Below are 26,091 nucleotides of genomic sequence, written 5' to 3'. Positions count from 1 at the left end.
TCTCTTCAGCTTTAAACAGAATAGTTAAAAAGACACCCGACAAGAAGAGAACCCCTCAACTGAGCCAGTCAGCGGACCTCACCCAGGACGCCCAGAGAGAGAGGCAACAGGACACACCAACCAAGGTGCCGGCCGAGTGTGTGGGGCCTGTCCTCACTCTAATACTCAAGGTCTCTCAGGATCACATGTGAATTTAAAACAACTAAAACCCAAGAAGATGACCACTAAAAACCCCAAAACACAAAGCCCATGAACCAAAAAACCACACTCCATTCCAATTTGAAGTCCACCCAGACATGATAAAAGTAATTCTAAAGAAGATAAAAATAACACAACAAAATGGGGGTAAAAAGTCAAGAGATGCTCGTACATAATAATGAAATGTGTATTCTGGAATTCTCATCTCCATGAAACGAGACACGCTTGAGTCAGGAGGAAGCTGGGCCCTGTCCCGGGTGCACGGTACCTGTGGCACGCCTGTCTGGGCTGCCGGCTGCCCCATGCCCACACTATTCACACTCATCGCCCCACTGGAGGACTGGAACTGGTTCTGTGGCAGGAACTGGTTCTGCGCAGGCGCCTGGGCCATAATGTTGTTGGCGTGAGCGCCCATCATGTTTGGAGGCTGCGGCATCCGGGAAGGAGAGATGGCCATCTACAACACAAGCAGCATCCCGAGGTCAGAGGGGAGGGCCAGAGTCTTCAAGATAAACTAGGGGAGAGAAACTCCGAATCCTCCCTTCCCCGTGGGGAGAAAGCCTCTCACTAAGCCCTTCTGGCCCGCAGGCATTTTGCGTGCTTTCTCGTGCAACTTCTCCAAGAAACCCATTTCAAATTCATCTCTGAATAGAAATCAATAGCATGCTATACTTTAAAGTTCAAAATACACCTTTTACACTTCTCTGACGTGTTAAGAAAGCAGCCTTAGGAGAGTAAGCGCCAGGAGCCGAGAGCTGCTGTCAAGCATCTCTCAGCGACGGATTTGAGATAGCGCACTCCAACCTCAGAACTTGTGTCTTGTTTTGTTTTCAAAGACTTTATTTATTTATTCGACAGAGAGAGATAGGGAGAGAAGGAACACAAGCAGGGAAAGCGGGAGAGGGAGGTGCAGGCTTCCTGCTGAGCAGGGAGCCCGACACGGGGCTCGACCCCAGGACCCTGGGATCATGACCAGAGCCGAAGGCAGACGTTTGACGACTGAGCCACCAGGGCGCCCCGGGACTTGTGTCTTCTCACGAAGTCACAAGTCCCTATGAATTTATCATCCCAATAAATATAAACAATGGTCACGTAATTTTCATTTGTAGTCATGAAGACTAAAAAAAAAAAGAAAAAAAAAAAGGGAAGAGAGATATGAGATAAATAAAGCATAACCAAATCCAGAGAAACCACCACCATAGGATTCTTGATCCACAATTTCACTGCGTAGAGAGTTTTCCTTATTCGAGCAAGGCCTTCTCAGCACAGCTGAGGCAAACAGAAGCGCTTACCCCTGGAACGGAGCCCATGCTGTTCATCGGGACAGAGTGGTTCATGGGGGACGCTGCACGTGGTCCCATGGGAGCTTGTGGCAACTGTACATTCCCCAAGGACATTGGGGTAAATGAATTCATCCCTGTAAATGCACCCACAATGGTTCATTAGAAAAAGCACCCACAGGAAAACAGAGCTACAGCTCTCCAAACTCTAAGCAAAATAAGTTGGAACACATACATAAGACACACAACAGAAATCACCCCAAGAAATCAGAAAAGATGGTGATGTAACACTTATCAAATACAGAAAAACGGCACCGACGTGGCGGTGGTGAGAGTGGTTTGGTGGGTGCGGGCAGGGCAGCAGGAGGAGAGAAGGGAGAAAGTCAGGTCAACCACCAACGAACGCGGTAGCACCACGAAGGCGCTCCTACCCTCCACAGAGGAGGTGCTGGCTAAGGCCAGGGCACCCATCTAAGCCAACCTCCCAACACCTGCCTGAACACATGGCTCCCTTCTCTCCTGCCGGAAGGCCTGCCCCATCATCCCAGGCCTCCTGGCTCTTCAGCTGGGTTTAAATTTATTGTTAGAAACTGGGGTAACACTCAAAATACGGTTTTAATTTTGCAAGCATAGAAAGTGCCCAAGGGTCAGCAATTCCCAATCCCACCTCCTCTCCAGACCAGCAAGGTCTCCCTTTCGTGGCCACTTCCCCCTCCCAGGGGTGTCCACAGCCCACAGGAATGTCACACCGTGAAAGACACCTCACTGGCTGCTACATGTCTCCGGACCATGGGCTCTCATTCTTCCTCACTTCCCACCATGTTCTGTGAACTCCACACCTACACGTAAAGCTCTACATCAATGCTGGTTCAAGCGTCTTAGAACTGACAGTGGGAATCTAACAGGATCCTCCAGGTGCCACCTTACCACTGGCACAGACGTGAAAAGGTCTCAGAGAACATGCATCTCCCTCAGCATTATCTTCACGGATACCCAGAAATGTCACCCTAAAAAAACCAGTGCCTGCACAGGCCCAGGAGGACTTTCTAGGAAGGCTGTAAGCTTCCTCCTCTCCTCGAGGATTTTAATGTACGAGAAAAAGGCAGCGCTGAGGCACAGCACCGCCAAGAGCCCTCTCACGCAGCCGGAGATGTGCTGCGAAGCACGGCAGGAGCGCTCTGCTATGAACCTCCTTCACTACCCTGCTGCTCAACAGGCCGCCTCGGAGCCCAGATCAGCCCCATCTCCCACGCCGTCCCCCACGCAGCCCGCAGCTACGTTCTCAAGGCTCCATTTCCCCGACTTCCTGGGTTCCCTTCACTCTCCTACCTAGTCTGTCCACCAAAACACATCCCTGAAGTTTCTCCCCAACGCCAGTTTACCTATCATGTCTCTTTAGTACGCAATATAAGATTACCACAGCTTTTTAAAAGTTTTTTTTATTTACCTTTTGAAAGTAATCTCTACACCCAATGGGGGCTCAAACTCAAGACCCCAAGATACCGCAACCTTTAAAATGACCTCTTTTCCCCTCTCGGACCGCTCTGCACACAGCAGCAAGGCCGTGCTTTGGAATCTCCTGGATAATGTCGCCCCTCATTTCACGACCTGTGAACAGGTCCTGCCGCGCAAGTCTCATGAGACAAGAGCTGTAAAAGCCTTCAAATGCCCCTCCCCCAACCTCTCCGACTCCGACGACTGTTCCAGCCAGACACCCTAGAATCTCAACCTGAGAAAGAACCTTTAAAAGTGGCTCAGGCCAGCTGCCAGCACACCCCAGCCTGAGGAGGAGCACAAACCCTGTTCAGTCCTGCTCAGTGCTCCCCTCGGCGGCCTTTGGACAGGCTTCCTTCCCCCACCAACGAGGCTTTTCAAGGAGACTGTTCCTAAGAGTAATGTGCCCTTCTGTCCATCAGGGAAGAAAAGGCTAGACCCTACTTCTCATCTCCCGGGGGAGCTTGCCTATGGTCTTCTAACCTCCAAACACCACCGAGTGTCACACTGCCTGTGGAACTGAATTCCGATCAGCAGCAGAAGGCACGGGGGGCTAACAAGGAGCTACAGAGAAATGCAGAGGGAAGAGGAACAACGAATCATCTTTGTGGCTGTTCAATGGTAAATCGAAACATGATTCACAACAACAGTTCAATACCTTGGGACACCTGCACGCGGTTCACTGGCAGGGGCATGGGTCCGTCTGCAATGGCAGAAAAAACCTGCTTATTTAAAATAATCCTTCATGCGGGAAACAAGGAATTTTACCTTCAGAAAGTCAAACTACACCAGTGAGTGGGTGCGAAGGCACCATGCATTCTGATGCCTGCGCACCCTCCCAAGGCCTCTCCACACACAGGCCGATGCGGAAGGCCATGGCCACTATCACACAGCTTCCAAAGTGCACACGCCCCGAGAGCACAGTTCTCTAGGCTAGAAACACACCCCAAACCCGGGAGGGAACACAAGCCAACAGACTGAGGGCTGGCAGAAGGAAGTGAAGTCCTTACTTGGAGGCCTCACAGGCTGTGCCTGCGGAATCCCTGGGGGCTGCGCCCCGGGAGCCGGCAGGGCGGGCTGGTTACCCAAGATGCCTTGTTTGTGCAAACGTGACCTCCGTTTTTCTTCTAGTTCTTTTTGTATCTTGTAGATTTTTTCCGCCAGTAAGTGATAGTATTCATCCTAAAGAGCAATAACATTCAACATTAAGCAGCCAAAGCTGTAAAAATAAAAAAAAAGCCCCAATCTGTTTTATATATTTTAACAAACTAACGAGCTTTGACAATAAGTACGTTGGCAAAGGTCAGTATTCAGCACTTCTGTTCTGTTATTTTTTGTTTCACTCTTGGCCCAACAGGGGGCTTGAACTCATGATGCGGAGATCAAGAGTCCCATGCTCTACTAACTGAACCAGCCCGGCGTCCCAGTATCCAGCAGCGCTTCTAACCAATAAACCTAAAACCCAACTTGTTGAATGCCTAGTAACATTACAGGACTTATCAGACAAGGGGCGCTCAATGCACATAACACTTCATTCCGCAGTCGAATCACTTCCTGGATGGTTGACACTGCCCGTAATGCAGTACCAGCATGAGAAACAGCGCCCACTGGAAAGTCCATCCATGGATAAAACACAATTTTACAAGCCTCATTCACCACTGTAGTGGACGTCTGTAGTCAACCAAGAGGGTTGTGCGGGGATCTGCTGTCTTATCTGGGACGTCTCTCTGGTCAGTGTCCTCGAGGTGATGAGTCTCCCTGACTAACGGATTTCCCCGTTCCCAGACAGATGCCGTTCTTTCGACTGTGGGCGTCATGCTGCTGGAACACGGACGGCAACCTACCCTGCTGTTGGCAGACTCATACATGTCCCCCTCCACCTTCTTAGCGTAGGCCACCAGGTTCTCCATGCGGCGATCCTTCAGGGCTGCCGGGTCAGGGGTTGGGAAGATGGCTTGGACGCTGCAAGGACAACATACCCCGTCAACAGACTGTCAAGACACCATCAGTATCTTGCTAATTTATACAGGACGACATGGAGAGAGAGAAACGAAACCATGTACTTATGGGGGGGGCAACATACTGCTGAGAGAAATGCCCGATCTCTCTTGCCCAGTATGCGAATGTCACTTTCTGGAGACAACACTCACCTGTCAATTTATCTGTATGTCAAACATACCAATATTTTGCTATTTACAGTAACTGTTAGGTCATCTCAAGAATAGTATGAGGGGCGCCTGGGTGGCTCAGTGGGTTAAAGCCTCTGCCTTCAGCTCAGGTCATGATCCCAGGGTCCTGGGATCGAGCCTCGCATCGGGCTCTCTGCTCAGTGGGGAGCCTGCTTCCCCCTCTCTCTGCCTGCCTCTCTGCCTACTTGTGATCTCTCTCTCTGTGTCAAATAAATAAATAAAATCTTTAAAAGGATAGTATGATTTCAAACTCCTCATTTTTAAAGACTTGTTTATTTGAGAAAGCGCGTGAGCACGCGCGCGCGAGCAGGGGGAAGAACAGAGGGAGGGAACCTCAAGCAGACTCCCCACTGAGCATGGAGCCCGGTGTGGGGCTCGATCCCTCAACCCTCAGATCATTACCTGAACCGAAATCAAGAGATGGACGCGTAACTGACTGAGCTACCCAGGTACCCCTTGAACTCCTAATTTTTAAACTATTTATCATAAATAGTTTTCACTAAAAAGATGAAGGGAAAAAACCCACTCTAAGGGAATTAAGCTGATCTAATTTCCCCTTCAATTTAACTTAAGTAGCTCAAGAAAGGTAACTGCTGAGTTCCTGTCGGGGAACATACTGTATGTAGCACGACCGTGCCCTCTGTATTCACCAGGCCCAATTCCCCCAGTTCTCAGGGGCCTCCACAATTATAATCTTGAGTTACAAAACGAGGGAAAGCTTCTGAGCTAACCCCAACTCCCTGTCGCATGTCAAAGGTCAGAGGACAGAAGTTCTGGCCACACTAGGAGCCTTGACCTCTGTGACGTGGGCAACAATTCATGTCCCCCTGCAGGGCAGGGCCACGGACGCTCTGACACCCGCCAACTGGGATTCTCAGGCCTGCCAGCAGTGGCTGTGGCCCCCTGAACAAGCATGCGACCCTCTTCAGCTGCTAGGGCACTGTCAGCTGAGACCCAGGGACAACTTAGGAATCTGGGCAGACAACAGTGACACCACAAAGCTGTCATACTGCTGTCAGCCACTGAATTCATCGTATGTGAATAAAGGTGAGGTGGGCACGTACAGTTTATGCACTAAATGGCTCCGCAGGTCCTGAGTGACATGTTCGTGCCAGCCTTTCCGAACGCCGGTGCTGGAAGGAGGGGCCGCTGCAGGTATAGTGCTGAGGGTCCCGATGTTTGCAGGGCTCGAGCCATCGTTCATCAGGGGGCTGGGGGAAGAACAAGAACACTCATTCCACCGACTGAAGCGACGCAGATGAGCTTCGTTTAGATGAGGTTTTTCAACCACACTGGGCTTCTAAAAACTGAGGACAGCCCAGTGATGGGTGTACAACAAAACCGAAGCCGTGTTTAATTTATTATCTGCTCTACAGTTGTTATAATAATTGTAATAACAACAACAACAACAATACAAAGCACCCCCAATATTACCTTCGCGGTCACACATTTAAGAAACTATCATAGTCCCGTGATACCCAGCCCACTTTCACGTGCGCCGTCACTCAGACGGGAGCCGACTGAAACACGGGTCTTACTTTGTGGCCCCGAGGGAAGTTGGAAGAGCTGATTCTGAAATCAAGTTTGGTGGCTGCTGATCCGTTGTTATTCCTCCTGCTGGAATGTTCATTGGGTTATTTCCTTTAAAGACAGAAAGAAATCGACCAACTCCTAAATTACAACATAGACTTCAGAGTTCTGGTAACATAAACAAGTCAGCACATAAGTAAGTGATTCTTATGAGTGTCACTAACAGCCGCTGTGGCAGGACCCTATGAGGCGGTCCTCTTCTGAAGGTCACCAACGTGTACAACTAAGCGGCAGACTCCTCACTGCGCTCTGTAACCACAACCACAGGCATTTCTGTGGAGGCCGCTGGTATCGTAAATGGACTCTGTGGCTGTGCAAAAACTGACAGAATGATCCACGGGCAAGCTTCACACTCTTGTTCCGGTTTCATTAATACGGTGCCCTCCACAACTAAACTGACGTGTCATGCAGATTTGAGTCAACTTTCCTTTTCATCTCAGAAAATAAGATCACAGAAATCATAGGCAAGTGAAAACATCTGTGCAGAGTATTCACTTTTTAATTTTTAATTTTTTAAATTAAAAAAAATTTTTAGATTAACATACAATGTGTTCTTTGTTTCAGGGGTAGAGTACTCATTTTAAAGTAAGAAAAAGCTGAGACTAATAGAGGTTAACAGTCTCGTCCCAATTTATACCCTCAAACAGGAATAAGAGTCAGCTTACAACCCAGGTCTGAGGGCTCTGACCCAGTCACAAGGCCAGTAGAAGTTAGATATACATGAGGGCAGTTTTGTCCAAAAAGCAATAAATGAGATGTTTTTAACTGGTCAATCTTAAGAGTCATTTTTAAGGTTAAAATATGTACTTTATCAGGAAAACAACCGAACTAGGACAACAATCTTGACTTCACTGGACTGATGTAACTGCTAGGCTCACTTTAAGAGCACTGTGTCAACTTAAAGCAAACTGGTAAAAACACAATATGCAGAGATGGCAGAAACAGTGGAGATGCGTGAGCGAATGAACCAACCCTGGCTATTGACGAGCTGCGGTGATAGCAGGGACGAGGCCGAGGCAGGAGACATCGGCTGAGACTCCTGTCTGGGCTGCTCACCTCCAGCTGTGGGCTGGCCTGTGACCAAGACCCGCCAGGACCTGGCGGGCCACCTACGAGTTCTCCACCAGATCAGTGGTTTCTAAGTGGGACAGTCGTAATTCTAACTTGGGACATTCTGCGTTCTGAGCCACGTGAAATGCCCCGTATGAACCCGGTGCAGACAGCAGCGGCAGAGTGGTATCATGTTGGTTCCTTTTTTCTCAAACCCGTAACATCTCCCTTGCACGGGCACTGTAGCCTTTTCCTGAAAGTTCTTTATTTCAAGCGCTTAAAAAAGATACCATCATCATAATTTATACGTCTGTTAATTTGAATTTAAAGTAACAACAGTAACAGTAAACAGCCTTGGGTTCCAGAAGGGCATGTCATCCCCAATGCTGCACTGGACAGACAAGTTCCCAGGCGCTCCTCCACCTACCCAGGGGGTTGAGAGTCCTCATCTGCTGGTGACTTTGAGGCTGTGCTGGTTGCTGGCCGGGAACCTGAGGCTGCAGCTGCGTCTGGGGCTGGTTCAGGTAGGGGAGTCCGAGAGCAGCGTACGCGCGCTGCATGGAGCTGGGGTCTATGGGATTTGGGTTACTTAAAGACGCGGCATTCTGCTGGCCTGTGCCAACAGAACCAATTGTGTTCTGAATCCCACTAGCTGGAGACCCCAGGATGGCTATAACAACAAACAGACAAACGAAAAAGGTAAGTAAAAGGAAGAAGCCCATGAACGACTGACAAGCTACTGAGAAGCAAGTACAATTTCATCCACAGACTATCTATGTATGTCATGAGGCCACCGAACAAGGCTACTGAGAATGGACTACGCAGGCAAAGGGGACCTGGGCTAGCGGCCTGTTCTGCACAGCAGCGCCTGAGGAGCAAAAACCTGAAGGAAATTCAAGCTTTGATCTTCCAAAGCAACACATCACAAAATCAGAGATCATTAACGAAAATTATGTATGAGATCTAGAGACTCAGAAGTCTGTTTCAGGGAAGGGGCCGACACGTGACAACAGGAAGTGTTCTGTATTTTGCGTGGGGTCATTTGCCATCACTGACATGAACTAAGGGGGCCCCCTTTGGCTGCCACTTTCCCTGAGGTCCTTCACTGCTCACCCGCACGGGGACAGAGGATTAAAGAAGGGGCAGCAGTGACACCCAGGTGGTCAGTTTTGTTACTTGTTTATAAATCGAGGACATGATCTTTTTAACGACAAAATTCCAATTCCTTGAAACTTCTATGTACAATGGCATTAACACCAAACCTTTCTTTCCTATGGTTTTCTCCGCAGGAAAGCCCCATGCTAAGCCGTCTGGCTACTGAAAGCTGCTCAAGAAATACTGTACTTGATGGACTGATCTAGCTAAAATTAATGGATGGAAGGAGGTCTGGCGATTCTGCGTGGATTTCCATTTATCCAGGCGTCACCTCAGTACCACTGAGGTTCAGGCACTGGTACTGCCTCGCGCAGCCATCCTCAGCCTCCACTACCCGGCCTGCCGATGGCACGGCACAGGGCACTCCCTGCCGGTACTCCACCACCTGCCTCCACCACCTGCCGAGGCCAATCCCAAAGACCAAAGAAAAATCTGTAGCAACATAAAGATTCCCAAGGACTTCAAAGTTAACAGAGATGACCCCGAATTTGCATCTCCTTGGTCACTTCAACTTCAATGCATCCCTCTGTCCAACCACCCAAACGTCCTCATTTGGTGAGCACTTACATAAGGTAGAAGTTTTATGTCCTATTATTTATTCTTATTATTTCCCTTCTTTCCGACTTCCCCAAACCATAGACCCCTGTTATAAACAGTGGCTTATAAAACTGATACTGTAACACATGATCTTTGATACATTAAGCACTATCACAAAGCTTTCTTTTCATATTCTGACAATTACATGTAACGGTAATATTCTCACATTCATCCATGCAACTATAACATAAACAACTCACGTGCTTATCAGAGTATTTTAATTAAAGCTAAATGTGTAAAAAAAAATCTTGGTAATTACACATTCCATACTATTAACTTTTCTAATAAGGATATTCAGATCTCAAACTCATTAACGTTCATTAGACACAATTACACACACCAAGCACCTCATTATTGTAAATGAAAAGCAATTCCCAAAGTACACTTTATGACAAGTGTGTAGCTCAAATCACGTATGATTTCTTTAGAAGTATTTTCTCTAATAGTTAATACTCCCTCCCCACCCCAAACTTGCAACATGTGCCCACTGTATTCCTAAAACTGACAGGCCAGGATTTCTTTAAAAAAAAAAAAAAAAAAAAAAAAAAAAATTATTTATTTATTTATTTATTTATTTATTTGACAAAGGGGAGGGAGAGGGAGAGCACAGCAGGGGGAGCAATAGAGGGAGAGGGAGAAGTGGGCTCCCTGCTGAGCAGCTCGATCCCAGGACCCCGGCCGGGATCAGGACCCCAGCCAAAGGCAGACTCAGAACCATCTGAGCCACCCAGGCACCCCAGGCCAGATTTTCTAAAAGAACTCTGATGTTAGGGGCGCCTGGGTGGCTCAGTTGTTTGAGCATCAGATTCCTGATCTCAGCTCAGGTCTTGATCTCAGGGTTGTGAGTTCAACCCTTGAGCTGGGCTCCACACTGGACACGGAACATACTTAAAAACAAAACAAAACACAACATTCTGATGTTAAAAAGAAAGTAATAATGGTAGGATGGCTTATTTTTCTATCACCTACTGGTGTAAGAAATAACAAACCCAGAGGGTATTTGCGACACACGGTCATGAACTGTGGAGAGGAATTTAAAGAAAGAAGGTATCTCGGTGGCCATCTCAGGGTGAAGAGATAACTTTTCCTACTATATTCCATTTTTTATCCACCCAGCCCCAAATGCCATCCTTCCCATCAAAATGCCCCCAACTGCTTCCTGTAATTCCCACAATGCCTCCCGGGCCTCTGCTTCTCTCTGGGCCTTTGTCCACGCCACACACTCACTCGCCGAGTCCACAGGGGGAGTGCGTGCGGACTGCATGGGGGCACTCTGTGAGGCTTCGGGACACGAGCACAAAGTCTGCACTCAGGGAGCACAGGGGTGGCTGGGAGAGAAGACACATTAACCTAAGAATCCCCTAAGTCACAGGGACTCCAGACCCTTGAGGGAGAAAACCAAGCTTATCCATGTACACACCCTGAAGGCAGGACCAGTCGAGGCTCTGGTCCGTAGGCCGCGCGAGGGGCCGAGCACACAGCCCTGGAAAGCCCCTGCCAAGTGCAGGGAGCTGTGGCAGGTGGCAGAGCGACCGGCTTTCCCAGGGTCCTCCCTCACGCAGCACCACAGGTCTTGGGGCTGAACAAAATCAAAGAGTGCTAAAGGCAGCAACGCTCATTTATCTGGCGTCGCTGAGAACGAGGCCTTCTGCATTCATCCCTTTTACACAGTATTGACATTTACCTCCTCGAATGTCAAAAACCTCTTGTTCTTTCTCCCATTTTCACATCTCCTTTCCTTTCTTGGGGCCTAATGGTGTGTTTCGTACACAGTCTCCGGCCCATCACAGTGCCTCAATCCGTCAGCGTGGCTCTCCTCCCCGTGTCGGCGGCATCCCCGCCCGCGGCACCTCTGCAGGACGCCCTCCGCATCTCCGCTGCCTCACCACCCGCCCGCTGCAGCTGAACCGGGAGCCGGGAATGGGAAGGCCAAGTCTTCTAGTGCCACTTTCCATGCCCTTTGTCCGAGAGAATGGAGACCGCTGCACGAACAGGTCCCACATCCAGTCACACTGCGAACATTCAAGTCCCCAGTCGTCCGCAGTAAAACTGGACTCCATGTGAAAATCCAATGAAAATGGACAAACTAAATCTCAAAGCTCTGTCAGCACGGTCAGAGACTTACCAAGAAGCGGGCAGAGCAGCCACTAACCAGGAACCGCTCAGATTCTACTGAAAAAGCCCTGCTGCAACTCAGACCCGCAGACGTCTCTGCAGAGAGGACCCCACGTGCCGCACGCCTTCCTTCCAGCATCTTCCCTCCCTTTTTTTTTTAACAAGCAATCTCTACACCCAGTGTGGGGCTCGAACTCACAAACCCGGTTTTAAGAGTCACATGTTCTACTGACAGAGCCGGCCTGGTGACCCTCCAGCATCTTCCTGTGCGTGGCACAGGGCAGGACAAGAAAGGAGAACACCTAAGCCCCGGGGCCGGACCTTTAGCACAGCTGCCACCGAGCAAGAACACATAGGCGTGCAACAGTGTCTTCTGCAGAAGCCAAACGGCTCAGGAGGAGGAACACTGTGGGACCCAAAAGAGCCAGGCAAAAGCTACTTTGATGAAATACATTGCCACGGACTGCTGGGTACTTAAGTTAGGGGCAGACAAGCCTACAGCTCTAACCCTACAGCCATTCAAGTTCCCCTGCAACCTCTGCTCCCCACCCCAGGCACAGGCCGTCAAAGAGGCATCTGAGAGTCTCTGAAGGGCTCTCGGGTGGAACAAGGGCCTGTTCAACACCACTTACTGCGCCCCGGAGCAGGCTGCTGTATGAGCAGAAGCTTTAGGAGGCAGATCTGGACTCACGTCATGAAGGAAGGCACTTCACAATCACAGGGGCTTAAAACTGGAACAAAGAGCCAGACCAGGTAGTGAGGGCCAAGCCCCTGGAGGTATTCAAGCGCCGTACCAGAGGACTGCTGATTCAGACACTCCTCACCGTCAAGACGCGCCGGGGCTCAGCACGCATCTAAGGCGGCCTTGGGCAGTGACTGGGTTTGGTCTGGGAAGAGGCTGGTCCTGCAGCACCAATTTTGACGATCCTTATGGGATTCTGAGCTGGGAAACCTGTGATTTCCCCAGAGTGACTCGAAACGTCTCAAGAGCTTTGGGACAGACACCCAGCCCCTCAAGGCATCCAGGGCCGCGCATCTCAGCTCTTCCTGTGCATACCGACCACCTAGGACCTTGTTAAAATGCAGATTCTGATAGAGGAGGTCTGAGATGGGGCTGAGGTTTCTCCATTTTTGCCTGTGTAGCCGGGTCTGAGGGCCATACTTTGAGGAGCAAGAACCCCACTGATGAGGCAACAGGAATTTACACAGGGAATTCGGTCTTGTGTCCACACAGCCCTGTGCACTGGAATTTACTGGAAGTCAAATGCCAGAACTGACATTAGGTGTATATCTTGAAAACTCCTAACTATTCAATAAAATCCAATTATCTCTATAAGGGAGGGATAGCTCAGGATCAGTGACAACCCAATCTCAAGAAAACAACTCAAAGAAAAATCAAACAAAATCTCAACATAGGCCAGGAAGGTAACCAATAGTGGGGATTAGATGATGCAGGCAGGTCCTGTCAGCAGAGACAACCACGGAGCGAGCGAGGCAGTGCAGTGGGAGAGCATCTGCAGGGAGCCTGCCGGGAAAGTAGAGCCTTGGCAGGCATGGTGAGTCTCCCGGAGGCCTCCAGGGGCCCCAACCTCCGGCCACAAACACTCCCTTTCTCCTCGGATCCCCTTTCCTGCACAGGAACCTCTGAGTCCGTGCTGGTTGTGTGCACACTGTCTGCGCTGTCTGGAGTGTCCTTCCATCGTGACCGTATTGGAAGTGGGCTCCATCGAGCCCGCCTCCAGGGAACGCAGGTCCTCCCCTCCTTCTTGCGGCACGACTGTCACAGCACCGCACTGTATGTATTCTGACTCTGGCCCTTGACTTGAAGCTGTCGGGAGGGCTGGACCCACACTTCCTTCCTGCTGCCTAACCTCCCAGTGCGCGCACACCACCAGCACAGTCGGCTTCAGGTGAGGAGGAAGCATGCTGCTAGAACTTTCTCACTCACCACATCAACCTCTGCCCTCCCAAAACCACAGTGCTGGAGAGAGCCAGAAGAGTACACTCAGGCCCAAAACCCCGTTTGAGGGGCATTTAACCATTACTTACGTAAGCGCTTTCATTTCTTTTACAAAAAAGTTACCAGTATAAAGTTAATCGAAGTATTCCCGGTGAGCACATTATAAAATCAGTCCGGTGACACCTTACATTATGACTGGTGGAAACACTGTGGCTTACCACTTCAGAGCACACACCGGCTCAACTGTCACAACACGCAGCAGTTACAAGGATGCTGAAAACACACACACATACGCACACACACACAAAACAAACCCACATGTATTTCTTCTCTTTTTTAAAACAAAAACCACATAACTGTTTCTTAAAAAGAGAAATCACAAAAGTTTAACATTGTCATGGCAACACTTAAAAACAAAAGGTCCCAGAAAAGCCACACCCCCAAACGAGAGGTTCAGAATGAAATCCTAACGTATTATTCATGGAATGAATATTTTGGCACTTGAAAAGCCTGTTACCGAAACGTGTCCGAAAACACAAGAAAATGTAACCACCACAATATACTAGTTTAAAAAAACAGTTTTACACTGTGAAGAAAAACAGGCTTTATCAACAGAACTACTATCCCAAATACACGGTTCTGAGAGACCTACATTCCTAGAGCTTCACTTCATGTAAGAGAGGGCCTAGAAAACTGAGTATTAATTCCAATTGTGGTTCAAGAAACATTTAACCGATCTAGGAAGTGCCTTTTTAAAGGAGACTTAGTGTGAGTCCTTCCGCAGGGAGGGAAGACGACGGGCCCACAAGCAGCCACCCACTCAGGAGGGATGCCCCGGCGTCACTGGCGCAGCACCCCCGGCACCCCGAGGAACAGCGTGCTTCCCACTGCGTCCTGGGCCCCAAGGAAACAACCAGAGAGCCAGCCGCACAGGCTCTCCAGGCAGCTGCGGGGTCTTGAGGCGGATGGTCAAGAAGGATGAGAGCGATGAACACGCAACCACAAACAAGATGGAACAGACGAGATGGAGGAAGATGAGCAAGACTGCGTGGGGCTGGAGGCCGCGGGGAGCGGCTCCAGCCCGAGGGGCGACAGGACACCGGAGGGCATTGTCCTAGCTGTCCAAACTGAGGGACACACCCAAAGACCACAGTTTAACCTCTGAAGTGACAGGAGAGGACCGAAAACTGGAAGAGATGCTCATGACTTCACTGCTGTGATGCCCACAGAGGGCAGGGACCCCCCGGGGGAGCCACGATCAGGCCTCCCGCGCAGGGGCCTCAGCTCCGCCGACCAGCTAAGGGCTACACGATGGCTCGAAAGACAACGGAACGATGGGAATGGTCAGGATGCGGCCAGTCCTGGGGCAGAGACTCAATCTGTGCCGAATAAACTGTTAGTCACAAAAAGCAGGTCTGGGAACTGCCTCTGCATGGAGGGCAAACCTCCCAAGGTCTACGTGTGGCATTTCGCGCTGACCCTGCCTGCCTGACTCCTCCACTGCACAGCCCTCTCCGAACTCACTTCAGGATGAGGCGTTTCAATTGCAAAGTAAGTGTCCCCTCTCTTTCCCCCTCCCCTCAGAAGTCACTGCCATTATAGTGACGTGACATTCAAACCCTCAGATACTGAGCGTCTGTCCAGACATAGGAAGCCTCGTCACGTCCGCTCTGCGGTCACAGCGACCCTCCTCCTTCGTTCTGCTCCACTGCCGCCAACTGTGGTGTGTGTGTGCGCAGGGGGTGGGGACGAGATCCCCAAGTGGCCCTGTGCGCACTGAGAATCCGTCCCTTGCTAAGCTCCGCTTCCCCCAGCGTCGCGGGGCAGCTCCACCTCCGTGCGTCCGCTCGCCGCTAGACTTTGTGCTCGTCACTTCTGCCCTGCTTCCTACCTCCTCTCCCGCACTCTCTTTCCAAGCAGCTGTTCTCACCTCCGAGCTTCTCTACCCCCAATGCTCACTTACTTTGTTGGTTTCGCTTGTCACTGGCATTTTTCAAAGGGAGGCAAACAGGACAGTCATGTCGTGTGCAGTTCTTCCAATGAGAGATGATTTGTCGTGAAGATGCACAATGGGCAACTATGACCAGAAAAACAACGAGATGTTATTTTTCTATCCAGATCGTCACACTTTCAATTACACCTAAATTATAATGCCAGATTCCATAAGAAAATGGTAACACGTGTAACCATAACACAGTACAGGCAGTCCTCAACTTACAAACAGGGTATTTTCCAAAACGTTTGTAAGTCGACTGGTGAGAATTCTAAACACAAATTTCCCACAGAGGCAATGTCATGGATGATGGTGATTAAGGTTCGGCCCACAAAACAAAAACAAAACAGAACAAAAACTATCTGACCGGAAATACTGGACAATTGGAATGAGAGTTAGGACAAATTACGTCATGTCACTACGGAAAATAAAAATTCTACATTATGTTCAAGGATGAAACCAGCTCAACACTAAAGTTCAAGAAATACATACAGAGAAGCAAATGAGAAGTCTGGGGAGATTCTAAAGGGGACGCCGGGCACTTTTCTTAAGTACGTGAGAGGGTGACTGAGCCTAGCAGTTACTCTGAGTCTTCATTTTCACTCCGCACCGAGGCGCTGTGATTCCTCTCTAAAGGTCTAGCATGACCCTCTTCCGCTTTTCCATCAGGATCACGGTTAGGCTGGGGACTCACAAAGGTCACAAAAGGAGAGAGAGAGGGAGGTCAGGGAGAGAGTCTCCCGAAGGTCCAGGAGCACAAGTAAGAAGAGAGAGGAGGAGGACGAAGATGAAAGGAAGTACAGCTGTTAGTAAGCAACGCTCTCTTCGGGAGACTTGAGGTGTCCGCGAGAGAAGACGGGAGAAAGGGAGCACAAGACGCGCCGGATTCACCCCCTTCTCAAGGAGAAGGAAGGAGGTGGCAGGGATGATACGGTGAACACGGCTCCCCGTGCCACGGATCGTGGCCTAGGACAACGTCGCTGGTATCCTGATCAGCCTCAAGAGGAAAGGGCAGAGGAGCAAGGCAGGGGCCCGGCAGCCGGAACACGGGAAACAGCTGCAAGACGGATGCTCTAGGGTCGGGGCGGGGCGCGCGCACGCGCCTGGGCCATCCCCCCCGAAAGAAAACCAGGCTCTAGACATTGATGATAAGACAGTGCTCAACAAGTGACAAATGTCTTCTGTGACAGAGGAAGGAGGAAGAGAACAAAGGCAGGGCCCGGCCTCGTCCAGCAGAAGCTCACAGAATACTAGGAAACCAAACCACCGTTTTCCTGAGCAGGCGAGCAAGCCAGTGGCCTGTGCCTGGCTGGCGCGCATGGACGGAGGCTGCAGGAACCTTCCTAACGGGAGGGCGCCCGAAGAATACTGAAGACACATTCCATCCTAAGCTACGCCACCAGGATTTCAGAAAACGGCACTTACCTTGACAGGCTTTCCCAGCCTGACAATGTGTCATGTGATTCAAAACATTTTTCATGGTTCGACAGTGTGGGAGAGAGCAGGCCCGGACCTCTCCATTCGCTTGCTCTCGTCTCTGACACTTGTGGGCGTGAAGCAGGAGAACCAGCTGCTGCTGTATGAGCTTGCGCTTCTCAGGGTCCGCGGTGGGGCCCGCCGCAATCGCCTGTGTGGGGACAATTCCCACCGAAGTCTGCATCTGAGACTAAAATAAAACAAATTAAAACATTTTAATAAGCTTTCAAAGGTCTAATGCACATTCATTATTTCTCAAGCTAACGTTAGAGCTGATGGGTAATACTGGCCACAGAGAGAAGGCAGCTGGTGTGGTTCTCTTTAATTCACCAGCAATTTTAAGGAAGATCCAGAATAAACCAACTCAGAAAGCTGATTAAAATTCACTTGTGTGTGAGGATCTCAGCGCAAGAAAATGACGCTTATTCTTGAACTATCAAAACCAAACCCAGCTTCTTCTATGATCTACACAAGTGCAGGAGGGGCTGTGGGCTGTCTGAGCTTGAACCAAACAGAACTCCTGTTTCCGTGAGGCACACACGGCCACACACTGGCAATTTCCTACGGTTCAACCTGATGAGAGAGATTGTGGAGGCCTGGCCGGTCACAAGCCACTGCAAACCCCCAGCACATCGGAAGAACCGCAGCCCCGCACAGAGCGGGTCTCACTACCTTGTGGCCAGGACACTGCTTGCCTCGCTCCTGACCTCTCCTCAGAGGATAACGGGACACACAGCCTTAAAGACCCTTCTGCACAGCTGCTCACGCTCAGGAAATGCTTTACTTTCTATTAAAATTTCAACTCGGATATCTGACGAGTTTTTCAAAAAAGTACTTGACGATCTGCTAAGGTTCAGAAAAAGTGTTTAATTGCTTTCATCCTTTTAAACTAACAAGCAAGGCCGACGACACCTCCCGACTGCAGAGAACAGGCAAGCGACCTGTGGAGCCGCCTTCCTCTGGACGGGCGGCCGACATCCTTCAGAAAACTCACCGAAGAAACTCGGAGTGAGGGGACCGCGCCGTTGCTAATGGGCAACAAGACAGTCCCCGGCGCCGGGCTTTCTAACCTCCTCTCCGCCCCGACCCCCCGGCTCCCGGCTCCCGGCACCCCTGCCTGCCCCGGAGTCCGTCACCTCTCGGACTTTGCACGTGAAGCCGCCAAGCCACCTCCCCGCTATTAGGAGGGAAAAACCACACAAACATTTCTGAATGAACGCAAACTCATTTTTAAAATGTTAAAGAGTTTTGTTTTGGTTTGGTTTTTTCTTCATGAGAACTCAGAAAGTAAGTCCGTAGAAAAGCCGCACGGACCACAGCTCCTGGCAGCCTGACTGGGGTCGGGCGCACAAGCGAAGTCCTCGCTGCGAGGCAGAGCGCGCCGGCCAGACAAGCACCGAATCCTCGCGTGAGAGAGCTCTCCTTCCTCGCGCTAATTTTTCCCCAGTGTAAAAACACCATATGCACACTGCAGAAAATCTGAGAAGCAACAGAACTATGAAGGAAATGATTAACACTTGAAATGCCAACACCCGGAAGTCCACTCTGGAAGTGCGGGCGGGTGTTTCTCCTGGCAGTCTTGTCTTCTGCGTCCACGCCTAGGTACGAACCACAACCAACAGTCTTCTCTCTCTCACTCACTCACAGACACACACGACTTGGTATTTACTCCAGGCTCTGTCCCGTATCATTAAGTTGTTTCATACAATATGACAGCGGGATCTGTAATGAGCATATGGCTATTCATTCATTTACCCAATCTCCCACTGCTGAACACGGACCTCTACTCCCTGCCCCCTTTCCTTGCAACTTAAAACACAGCTTTCACAAGCAGCCTCTGACGACGCCTCCAGCACCATTCACCCCGACATTCAAAGTGTCCTTCTCAATCGGGCAATTCCCACAGATAGAAAGTCCAATCAGAAACCAACAGGAATGGAGAAATGGAGGAGGACCCTTGCTTAGGCTTCTCTCTGTTGCATTTGCAAAAAATATCAAATATACAGAAAAGCAGATAAGAAAGCTGACCGTTATCACACCTAACAAAGTGACCAACAATTTCTTAATATTCATTAATACTTAGTCCATATGCAACTTCTCTAGTTGTCCAAAAAGTGTCTTTTAGAGTTGGTTTGCAGAAACAGGACCCAATTAAGGCCCACACCCCACATCTGATGGTTGTTTTTAAGGCTCATCTATTCCTTCCCACCCCCTTCATTTTCTCATGACGCTGACTTGTTGAAGAGACCAGGCCAGTTGTCCTAGTTCCTAAAATACAGAAATGCTACATACAAAAATATAAATCGTATTAAAGTCGGGTGAAACGCCTAAACTTACAATTGAATTATAAATAGACTGCCTTTAGGTTACTAAAAATTAACACACTGATTCTCATTTGGGATGTTCTTAATAGCGTTTTTTCAGCTACACTTACCGTATTTTGAAAGCTCAACATGTCAAAAGAGCACAGCCCGGGAGTCTAAGGCACACGTTCATCAGTGGATGCTCAATGAGCTCTACACATCGTAGACGTGTCTCAGGCAAAACGGAACAGAAGACACACCTCAGGTACCTGTGTCTGGCCCTCCCAATGACTCTGGAGACTTGTACGGGGCCAGTCCACTTAGCAAGGTGCTGACAAATACGAGGCAGAGTCAAGTGCCTCCACTCTCAGACTGATTCTCTGAGGAGACGGGAGAGCTGCAAGGGCCGCGAGCGTCCTGAATGCCACCAGAAACAGCCCTCAGATGCCACCAACGTCCCTGCTCATGCTCGCTGCCCAGGTGGGCTGAGAATGGGGGGAAAACACTCAGACAAGAACCTTCCTTTAAACAAAATGATCCCTGCCCTGTTTTAAATCTGCCCAGAAGAAATGTATACATTTTATTCAACAGCCAAGAAAATCCCAAAAAACAGTAAAAATAATGGGGGAACCTATTTTGTCAGATACCAAAACTATAAAGCTATAGATTTCTTTATTTGTAAGTCTGGAGAAAGACCCATGTGAATATGAAATTAGTGTATCATAAGGTGGTATCTCAAATTGGAGGGTGGTGGTAGCAGCAATATGTGACTCCTATGTCACCTTAGATATAAATTCCAGATGAATTAAAGTGAAGAAACATAGATTAAAGTTGATTAAAGTACTAAAAAACATAAAAACTATTTTTAGAATGAAGGTAAGAAAACCTAACATAACGACTAAAATTTAAAAAGCAAAAAACCCGAAGAAAAAATGGTTGTTTTTGAGAAGTAAAATTGTCAAACGACAGGGCCAAAAAAATTTTTTTTTAGATTTATTTATTTGACAGAGAGACAGACAGACAGACAGCAAGGGAGAGAAGACAAGCAGAGGGAGTGGAAGAGGGAGAAGCTGCCTCCCCTCTGAGCAGGTGGCCTGATGCGGGGCTCCATCCCAGGACCCCTGGGGATCATGACCTGAGCCGAAGGCAGACACTTAACGACGGAGCCACCTGGGCGCCCTGACAGCACCATTTTTAAAAAGGATTTTATTTATTCCAGAGAGAGAGAGAGAGAGCACATGTGTGTGAGAGAGGGCAAGCATGAGTGGGGGGAGGGGCAGAGAGAAAAGCAGGCTCCCTGCTGGGCTAGGGCTCCATCCCAGGACCCTGAGACGATGATCTAAGCTGAAGGCAGACACTTAACTAACTGAGCCACCCAGATGCCCCGATAGAACAATTTTTTAAGCTCCTGAAATGTCTGTTTTCCAGGAAGACTATGGCATTTATTATCACATAAAGAGCTCTTAAGAGGAAAAAAACAAAAACAGAAAACAAAAAGCACCACTATGCCACTGCAACGTATGTGGGGGGAATGTGCAGACACCTCAACAAAAGAAATACAAGGATATGACAAACACGTTCCACGGCTCGAGAGGGAGGAAGGGTCTTCCTGACCACCAGTGGCGAAGAGGGAAGGAACGGACACTCCCCCTCAGAAGCATGAACGTGGACCCCTCGCTCACGCCGTACCCAAACAGTAACTCAGAACAAACCCAGGACCCACTGGGGGCACTGAAACTGTGGTGATCTCAGAAAAATCACGGAGTAAATGCGCATGACCTTGGACCAAGCCATGAGTTCTTCGTTAAGTCACCAAAAGCACCAACAGCAGCCACAACAAAGAGAAGCTGGACCTCATTAAAATTATAAACTGTTTCCTTCAAAGGACACCACTGAGAACGAGAGAGACGACCTAAAGAATGGGGAATATATTTGCAAATCATAGATGTGACAGGCACTTGCATCTAAAACATAGAAAGAACTCTTACAACTCAACAGTAAAAAGACAAATAACTTAATTAAAAAATGGGCAAACTATCTGAGTATTTCCCCAAAGAAGACACACAAACGGTCAATAAATACAAGAAAGCTGCCCAGCCCCAGGAGCCATCAGGAAAACACAACTCAGAACTACAACGAGACACTGCTTCACGCCCCCAGGACGGCCACGGTGAACAGCGCGGGCCCAGCACGTGCTGACAAGCATGCGCGAAGCCAACGTTAAACGGAGCAGCCGCTTCGGAAAAGAGTCTGGCGGCTCCTCCAAAGGTTAAACCTAGAGTCACCACAAGACCCAGCAATTCCCCACTAAGTATCTACTTGAAAGAACTGAAAACGGCTCACTCGAATGTCTGCAGCAGCATCAACATAAGAGCCAAAAAGCGGAAACAACTCAGATGCCCACTGAGGGGGGAATGGAGAACAGACCGCGATCTATCCACACGGGATACTACTCAAGCACGAAAAGGAAATACTGACACGTGCTGCATGAGGAACTCTGAAAACATCACCCTCAGTTAAAACAGGTATCACAAAAGAGCACACACTGTATAATTCTACTTCTCTAACTGTCCAGAATAAGTCATTTCACAGGGGTAGAAAATACATTAGTGGTTGCTTCTGGCTGGGAGTTCAAGGAAAATCGGGAGTAACTGCAAATGGTACGGAGTTTCTTTTCAGGGTAATACAAGTGTTCTAAAAGTGACTGTGGTGAGGGGTGCCTGAGTGGCTCAGCTGGTTAAGAGACTGACTCCTGGTTTCTGCTCAGGTCACGATCTCAGGGCCCTGGGATCAAGCCCTTCATCGGGCTCTGCGCTCAGCGGGGAGTTAGCTTGAGGATTCTCTCTCCCCCTGTCTCTCCCACTCAACTCTCTTTCTCTAAAATAAATAAACAAATCTTTAAAATTGACAGTGGTGATGGTTGAACACTGAATTGTGCACTTTAAAGGTGGGAATTGTATGGTGTGAGTTGTATCTCAGTAAAAAAAAATTTTTTTTAAAGCTCTATCTCACTAACCACACACAAAAAATTAAAAAAAAAAAAAAAAGCATTTTCCATCTGTCAATCTGACCAAAATAATACAATAACTGGTACTGATGAGGGTGTAGACAATTCTCAGGTGCTTTGGTGATAATGCAATTTAGTGTACCTCTGGAAAGCAACATGTATCAGAGTAAAACGTGCATTTTTTGGATCTAGTAGTTCCACTTCTTATACCTATTATTAGGGAGCTAAGAAAATGGGCTAGCGTGCTCAACCGTCTGTGCAAAGACAGACAACACACCTTGATTAAATTACTGAAAACCGGAACACCCCTAAATCCTACAGAAGGTGGGTTAATTATTGGCTGCAGATCTAGTGAAACAATATGCAACCATGAAAAAGAAAGGCAGACCTCAAGTGACCCTAGTCAAAAAGCCATGTGGAAAAAAATGGCCCAGCCAAGCCCTGCCCAAATCCCTGACCCCCTCAGAACTGTGAGATACAATGAAACGATTGTAACATGAGGGTAACAATAATAACCATGTAGACCTTTATGCTTTCACAAAAAGCAGTCTATATAACAAGTGAAGCTAAAAAAGGAAGTTAAAAAATACCATGAAATCATTTGGTTTTTCCTTATTAACTTTATACACTGAACCTGGTTTTTCAGACAACCTTGTTACAATGATCTGGTGGCTTTCCCTGGGCAGGGGGGAGATTCTGCTTGTAACCATGTAGTGTTTCAATGTTTTACAATAAGCGTCTACCATTTTTACAATGAGAAAACATTCTACTTTGGAGAAAAAAGAAACCAGAGGAATCAAGAGAAAACACTTAAGAATTAATGTGCAAATTAAAACTGTAAAGATCCCAGAAGGTAATTAAGACGCATATTCTGTAATGCAAAGGTGGTAAAGGCCTTCATCAAAAACCAAACCAAACCAAAATAAACCAAACCACCAAGCAGTGGTTCCTAACCAATCCCCAGTAAAATCCCTCTGAACCAACTCCCCATTTCCCCTTCCCAGACTAGGATTCACAGAGCTGATGCAGAGCCAGAAGCATTTCTATTTGTTAACATTCTGTAGGAGGAGCTTTATTGTTTTAAGTGTTCTACCTTTTTCCCTGATTTTCCAAAATGAACATGTATGTACTTTCACAGTGAAAAGAAAACAAAACACTGCAAAGAAAAAAGGCACATAGGTGAGTCTGATGCAGTGTAGACCCGTCTACAAAGGGAAAGTGCCAGAGGCCATAGGACAGAAGCAGTTATATTTTCTCCATAACCATAACTGGAACAAATGCAAAGGCCATCAACAAACTAGGAAAAGATATTTGAAACACACAAGACAAAGCAAATAATCATGCAGGTGTAATCCCTTCTCCCCCTCTCGGCCAGTCTGCATTTCTCAAGTTCTTCGTACAGGCTGTGTTCAGTGTTGAACAAGCAGCAGCTCATTTAATACCCCATCACCAGGGGAGGAACTCACCTGGGGCCAATCCCGAGGTATATGAGAAGTAACTGGGGCCCAGAAGGATGCTTCACACTCAGAAGGCCTGCTTGGTGGTGCTGGCGCAGAGGGTGGCCTCGCAGTGAAGCCGCACCCTTCAGCTCTCTGAGGCCTACCTTGACAGAGGGCTAACCACAATGCTTTTGGAAGGTGTTCTAAGAGAGTCTAACAGAAACTGGTAGAAGACAGGAACTAAGCCACTCCGGAAAGAAACGCATGTCTCTAGAGGCGGCTGGGTGGCTCTGTCGGTTAAGCGTTCAACTTTTTTTTTTTTTTTTAAAGATTTTATTTATTTATTTGGCAGAAAGCGATCACAAGTAGGAAGAGAGGCAGGCAGAGAGAGAAGGGGAAGCAGGCTCCCCGCTGAGCAGAGAGCCCGATGTGGGGATCGATCCCAGGACCCTGGGATCATGACCTGAGCCGAAGGCAGAGTCTTAACCCACTGAGCCACCCAGGCACCCCAAGCGTTCAACTCTTGATCATGATCTCAGGGTCCGGGGATGGAACCACATGCAGTCTGCTGGAGAGTCTCCCCCTCTGCCCCTCCCCCTGTTTGAGCCCTTGCTCACTCTAAAATAAATTCTTAAAAAGAAAAAAAAAAATCTCCAAATCTAAGTACTTTAATTCTTATCAATAAAGAAAGAAATGCAAATTAGCACAATGAAACATAATGAATCTCCTATCAAAGGACAGAGTGATCACGCCAGCCACAGAAGCACTGTGTAATACTGGAGACAAGGTACACAGCTTTCTGTCGAAGGCAGTATCATGGTATCCACCAAAAGTTTTAAAATTGGGGCGCCTGGGTGGCTCAGTGTGTTAAGCATCTGCCTTTGGCTCAGGTCATGATCGCAGGGTCCTGGGATGGAGCCCCACAACGGGCTCTCTGATCGGCAGGGGGCCTGCTTCCCCCTCTCTTTCTGCCTACTTGTGATCTCTCTGTCAAATAAATAAATGGAATCTTAAAAAAAAAAAAAAGCCTTAAAATATATGTAACATCCATTTCGGGAACTCCAAAGAGCTCACATGCAATTCCTAATCACGGAAGGAGGGGTCAGCGTGCTGCAGGAGTCGCGACGGCTCAGTCATGAGTCTGCCCCGCGTGTGAGCACTCAGAGACATGAGGGCCAGCAGGGGACACAGAGCTCACCGGGCTAGCAGCTGCAGGGTCACAGCCTGCCTGCCCCTCTCCAGTCTTTGCTGGATTTGGCCACATGCTCTTTCATGTACCACTTGTCACCATAACTTAATCATTGTTCAGACCCCACCCATCAAACAACCCTGAAAAGCAAACTTTTAATATTCTGATATTCCTTAATATTTAAAGGAATCTAAGATGTACTTTTCTTAGAATTGTTATTGTCACACAGGTCTGAGTAAGCAGCACCAAACCCATCTCTGTGTATGCCCTGTATTCTATCCTGAGGATATAATCACAGATGTGCATAAAGAGCGCATATAATAAAATCTATCCTGGCATTCTTCCTAGAAAAAAGTCGTTTTACATTAAGCATCCAAGAAAAGGCTATGTCTGTAAAGACTAGTGCAAACAGTACCTATTAGGGTAGAACAGGGACAGGCCGGGGGAGGGGTGGCTGGAGGCAGGGGGTGAGGAGGTGGACGTGCTTCCTCTCTCTATGCAACTACCACCTTAAGTCTACTCGAGGCTGGGACTCCTGGAGACAGCACTTCAGATTAACCTGGCCAAACCTTCCACATCTCCAATGGGGTTCAGCCCCATGCTCCTCTAGCATCCTTCCCATGGCCCACCTGGAAACCTGACTTCTCCCCAATCTCCAATTAAACTCAGAAATGACACCAAAGCAAACACCAGGTGGGACACAGAATTGCTCTGCAATATGTGCTTGTTCTGATTCCCCCAGAAGGACCCTAGAACAGCTGGGTACGCAAAGCTTTGGTGTCATAAAATAACAGAAAATGCTCATTAAGTGCACACAGCTATCAAACTAGGAAGAGGCAATAATTACCTTTGAGATGATAAAGATCAACTGGTAAGGAAAAGAACACAGCTATTTAGATAGACCGAATAATGTTTCTTGTGTTCTCTCCTTTTTTGCTTGGTGCTTATTGGTTTTAAGAAATAAGATTACCTTACAACTTAATATTTAAATCCCCTAAGACAATAACTTAAAATGAGCAAGCTGGACAAGAATGATTCTTAAATAATCTTCCAAAT

The 26,091-nt window shown here is 48.4% G+C and overlaps 1 protein-coding gene across 1 annotated transcript in view; it reads right to left on the bottom strand.

Moving 5' to 3' along the window:
- Positions 1-26,091, bottom strand: part of CREBBP (CREB binding lysine acetyltransferase) — a 123,461-nt gene that overhangs the window by 35,038 nt on the left and 62,332 nt on the right. Inside the window, exons 4-13 of the mRNA XM_080830005.1 lie at positions 17,047-17,287; positions 15,592-15,705; positions 8,229-8,471; positions 6,700-6,802; positions 6,226-6,372; positions 4,817-4,934; positions 3,983-4,154; positions 3,631-3,675; positions 1,491-1,615; positions 467-655 (exon numbers count right to left, since the gene is read on the bottom strand). Of these exons, the coding sequence (XP_080686131.1) occupies positions 467-655; positions 1,491-1,615; positions 3,631-3,675; positions 3,983-4,154; positions 4,817-4,934; positions 6,226-6,372; positions 6,700-6,802; positions 8,229-8,471; positions 15,592-15,705; positions 17,047-17,287 (1,497 nt within the window). The remainder of the gene's footprint in view (positions 1-466; positions 656-1,490; positions 1,616-3,630; positions 3,676-3,982; positions 4,155-4,816; positions 4,935-6,225; positions 6,373-6,699; positions 6,803-8,228; positions 8,472-15,591; positions 15,706-17,046; positions 17,288-26,091) is intronic.

This window comes from Martes martes, assembly GCF_963455335.1.
Source record: "Martes martes genome assembly, chromosome: 18".
Lineage (NCBI taxonomy): Eukaryota > Metazoa > Chordata > Mammalia > Carnivora > Mustelidae > Martes > Martes martes.
This window is presented reverse-complemented; position numbering and strand designations above follow the sequence as displayed.